Source organism: Talpa occidentalis, unplaced genomic scaffold (genome assembly GCF_014898055.3).
Source record: "Talpa occidentalis isolate TD23 unplaced genomic scaffold, MPIMG_talOcc4v2.1 talOcc4.18, whole genome shotgun sequence".
Lineage (NCBI taxonomy): Eukaryota > Metazoa > Chordata > Mammalia > Eulipotyphla > Talpidae > Talpa > Talpa occidentalis.
The window spans coordinates 4,296,614-4,301,663 of record NW_023601851.1 but is presented as its reverse complement, the minus strand read 5'-3'; the positions used below and the strand labels follow the sequence as shown (position 1 = coordinate 4,301,663).

Below are 5,050 nucleotides of genomic sequence, written 5' to 3'. Positions count from 1 at the left end.
AGACATTCAGCTGGGTTTTAAGATTCCATAGTTCTTGCTGCCCCCAAGTTCAAACACATGTAGTGCCCAAGCATGTGTCCCTGCTTCTTTTTGTTTCTATAGGAACTTGTCCTTAGATATCTTCCTTGTTTGGCATATAATACGCTGTTATATACTAGAGCTCTATAGCTGTATTGATGTGGTATGTATGTTGAGGTTAGCCTATGATCTTAGGTATAATGTTAGGCATGCAAAGGGCATGTGTCCCCAAGAGTGACCTTCAAAATTGCATTGTAGCCTTCCCTGTTTCTGAGGTGAATAAGCAAAGTGTGTTGAGCAGTTGTTGGGGAAATACCCGTCTGTCATCTGGGCTAAGGCTCAGGTAAAGACTATTCTCCCAATGTGTTTGCCTTTGCTTCAGTGAGAATGCTCTGGGTTATTTCACTCGGCCAGGAGGGAACCTTTCATCCCTCTTCATCTTGAGGACCTGGTGTGGATCCTGATCCTAATCCATATGAATGTGGTTCACACCACCAGCCAAGCACCTTCATCCCAAAGACTGCCATCACAGGAGTTTTCAATTTCAAATGTCACACCTTCAACTTGCAGCATTTCAAACCTAGCTTGTGTGAATGGCCAAAAATCATAAAAATATTCCTACAACATAACAAGTTAAGGAGTGATTAAAAGTGATTTTTAATTAGTTAGTGGTGTTTATAAGTAGTTTGTTTTTCACACAACCAGCAAGTAGTTATTGTTTTGAAATTGATATTTGCTGAAAGTTTTGAACACATATCACTTCAGCAAAGTGTATTTCCTGAGGGAGAGACTGCATATACTTGTGAGATAGTTGTAACTATTTCTTCAGGGCCATAAAGGACAGGGAGATAATTGCTACAGGCTTTGCCTGAGGGACCAAGCTGCAGTTGGGGACAGTAAATTTGAGGGATGTTTGTGCAACAGTAAATTGACCCTGGCCTCTTGAAGCAATGGTTTCAAGGTATTTAATCTGTGTGTTCAGGTGGACTGTGTGTCTCTCACTGGAAGAAGCAAGACATGTATGGGCAGCACTGCATAAGCAGTGTTCATTTTGTTCCTATGAGTAAGTAGGAGTGTGTTTCTCTGGAAGAGAAGTTTGTTATGTTTCCTTAAGTTGCCTATTATATGATGCTGTTCCCTAGCATATAATGGAACACCTAAGACAATCCCATCCATTGAAAATTAATGGCACATCTGTCAAATATCAATATTAGCAAGTTTTATTCCATCTAAGTAAGTAGTTTATTTATGTTGGAACCGGCATTTATGTACTAGTACCACATGAAAGGCAATTTCTGATTCTGAGTTGATAATCACGTTTCCTTTTATTTTCAAGTAGGTGCAATTTGTTACTGTCAGTCTTCAGGTCAGTGGTCAATTCTATGCAAGAAAGAGGGGGGAAGTGTAGAAATACCAGCTGCCTCTCCTCTCTGGCGTTCAAAGCCTTTCCTGAAAGACTTTGTAAACCAGAGGGAATGAATTTGTTGCAAATGTGTAATTAAGTTCTTTTTCAGATATATGAGCAGTCACTTAAGTAAAATTATATGACATTTCCTTGATTTATTCTCAATGGACACCATTGTTTGATTTCAGTTATTCATGTCCTTTATTCTAAAGCGATGGAATTCTCAGTTTAGAAGTTGACTACAAATTATTTTTTTTCTTTGTGTTTATATGTACTTTTGCATATATATGCATAGAATGTTTTCTGGGCTTCTCCAAGCACCACAATTGAAATACAAATAAAAATACTGGTCATGAAATTATCTTTGACCATTTTGCATTGTTGACATATATGCATGCTACTCAGGAAAGCTTTGAGGACCACCTCTTATGCAATTTTGGGAGCCATCAAAAAGTATTTAGGAAAAAGTGTAATGTTAAATTCCTTGTAAATATTTATTTTATTTCTATAATCCCATAAAAATATTATTTCAAATGGAACCATTGCTTATCTCTCTCTGGAATTGAGAATTAAGTGACAGCTCTGTTTTATTAGAGATAAGGAACATGCAAAGCCCCATTAATGTCTTCTCTGTGAACCACCAGCTCACATGGTCCTCCTTGTGAAACACACGGTGTTGTTACATTTGCCTTAAAATTTAGGGCTGAGGCACAGGGAATTTTGTATACAGTGCAGTACTGAAGACCCTAGACCTACCACTTTGTCTGGTACATTGGGTATGAAAACTATACTTGAGTTTTTGAAGCCTCCATGTGCTATTTTACATATAATAATATCGAATCCATGAACTTCAGCACAGGAACTGTTGCATGTTCATGTATGGATCCCCCCATATTCAATCTTTGCCCCACACCAGGCCCCACTGTGCTCCGTATCATGTCTCTGTAGTACTGATGTGAGGGCAAGGATGGCAGATCCTTGTCGCTGTGTGTCAGAGATGGTAGTGACAGGCACCCGACAGCAGGATTCAAGTGTTGTCAGCAGAACTGACTGTGCTCAATAGCTGCTCTTGCCCAAAATAATCTCAAAAAGTGTGCTTTCTACTGCCTTTGTCACTGCAGATGTTGCTTTAAGTTCATGTTGGAAGAAGAACAAGAAGGAAAGAAAAGAGGAGAAGGGAAATCCCTGGGGATCTTATAGTCCTGAGTTTGCTGCTGCTCCACCATAGGCAGGGCAGTGAGTCCACTTTGCTTCCAGCGCAGAAGTGCATTTCCACATGTGTCTGCTCCTGCCAGGAAGGACTCTGTGCCAACTGCTGCCCTTGGACCCTCTTCCTTTCCAGAGTCACTGTGTCCAGGTCTGCACACTTGAGTCCTCCGTACTCTCCTCCCCAGGCAGTATAACTGCAGGTTCCATCAAAAGTCCTGTTTAATTACATGTATATTTAATGAATCCCCAGAGAAAAAATATTTCCTTTTTACAAGTTGTGGAGTTAATTGGAAATTATTGTGAAAAGATTTAATTGATGAAAGCTTTATTGTGACCTTAAAATTTTATTTGTCTTGTGCACACATGCTTTATCCCCCTGATGACTAAGGAAACAAATCAAATATTGACTTGTGCATTTCAGTGTATATTTAGGGTAGAGGCAGCTTGATTGTAATTTCTTGAGAATTTCAAATTCTAGAAAACTTTTCATAACAAAGATGTCCTTAAACTATCTATTACTAAACTATGAAGAGTAGGGACATAAATGGACATGAGATATCAGAAAGCTAGGTATGATTTAATTTGCTAAATTTTTTATGGACTGTGAACATAATACTTCTGAAGAAATCTGCAAAGTTACAAGTTAGGAACACAAGTATGGCATGGCTGAGAAACCAGACGTCAGGCAGTGATTTCATCCTCCTGGATCTGTTCCATAGCAACCAAGTGCCCTGGGTCCTCTTCACACTCACCCTGCTTGATTTCCTGGTGGCCCTGTTTGGCAACACCATAATAATCATCCTCATCTGGGCTGACCCTCTTCTCCACACCCCCATGTACTTTCTGCTCAGCCAACTGTCCCTCTTGGATGTCCTCTGTATCTCCGCATTAGTAACCAAAATGGCGGTGGACTTTCTGTCTGGGGATCACCGCATCTCCTTTGTTGGGTGTGGCTTCCAGATGTTCCTCTTCTATTTCCTTGCTGGCTCAGAGTGCCTGCTGCTGGCAGTCATGGCTTATGACCGCTACGTGGCCATTTGCCAGCATCTGCACTATCCCATCCTCATGCGCCCCAAGGTCTGTGTGCTCCTCTTGCTTGTGACCTGGCTGGGTGCTCTGATCAACGCCTTGATGCAAGTGGCCTATAGTCTGTCACTTCCTTACTGTGCCTCCAGGGAAATCCATCATTTCTTCTGTGAGATGCCAGCGCTCCTGAAGGTGGCCAGTGCTGACACTTCCCAATATGAAAAGGGTGCTTATGTCACTGCTGTGATTTTTCACATCCCTCCCATATCTGCGATTGTGGGCTCCTATGGAAGGATACTGTCCACTGTTCTGGGCATGGGATCAGGCCAGGGACTCAGGAAAACTTTGTCTACTTGCTCTTCTCACATGACTGTGGTGTTGCTCTTCTATGGGGCTGCCACTGCCAAGTATATTGTGCCAAAGTCCTATCGCTCCCCCGAGCAGAAAGAAGTGGTCTCTGTGTTCTACACCATCATAACACCCATGCTCAACCCCCTCACCTACAGCCTGCGGAACAAAGACGTGACTAGAGCTTTTAGGAAGGTTTTCAGAGTATGAGGCATTGGAGTTTGCTTGTGTCTACAGTAAACCCATAATAGCATTACCATTTGCTGTAAATGTGAATAGAATATGTATTTATACCTTACTTACATTTAGTATGGAAAACAATTATGTTGAGAAATTGAATTCAAAAACATATATTTTTTTAAACATTTTTTAAGGATTTATTTATTTATTTATACAAGCACTGGGTACAGTCAGAAGCACGGGAGGGTGAGAGAATTCACCAGAGCCAGAGCGGGGAGCAGAGCAGGCAGAAGGACCAAAGTACACTGCTGAGGGGAGCATCGGGTGGCAGGAGATGTCTGCGCGCCATGTGGGACCCTCCTCTGGTGGCCGGGGAGCAGCCAGGAATCAAACCAGCACTGCAGAGGCTGCGGGCAGCTTCGCAACTCAGCGCTCAACCGTTGTGTCACCAGGGAGGCCCAAAAAACATATAATTTTGTACTGAATAAAATGTAGTATTTAAAAAAACATATCATGTAACCTTCTGTAGTCAATGATAACATATATTGGAATCTTGATTACTCATTGGCAGTTGCAATATATTTCTTCTTTGTAATTGTCTTATTTATTGTATTTTCAAAATGCGCATGTTCAGAAACATGAACCGTGATGCCTGTACGCAGTTGCCTGTACTGAGCGTGTAGATGTATCGTCACAGTGATGGATTTTCTAAAGTATTTATTCTTTCTAGATTTATAGACATTTCCCCAATTGATGCTTTCTCTGAAACCTGGCTTGGAAATTTAGAGTGAAACTGTTGCTCTATTATATGTGTTGATGTACATTGTTTAATGTCTGGAATGTTTATTTTCTAGAACTAAACTC

At 41.1% G+C, this 5,050-nt stretch overlaps 1 protein-coding gene across 1 annotated transcript; it reads left to right on the top strand.

Moving 5' to 3' along the window:
- Window positions 1-3,289: 3,289 nt before the first annotated feature.
- Window positions 3,290-4,216, top strand: LOC119250831 (olfactory receptor 2T27-like). Its single transcript, XM_037518422.1, has one exon. It carries the CDS (start codon window positions 3,290-3,292, stop codon window positions 4,214-4,216), a length of 927 nt encoding a protein of 308 aa, XP_037374319.1.
- The last annotated feature ends 834 nt before the right edge of the window (window positions 4,217-5,050 follow it).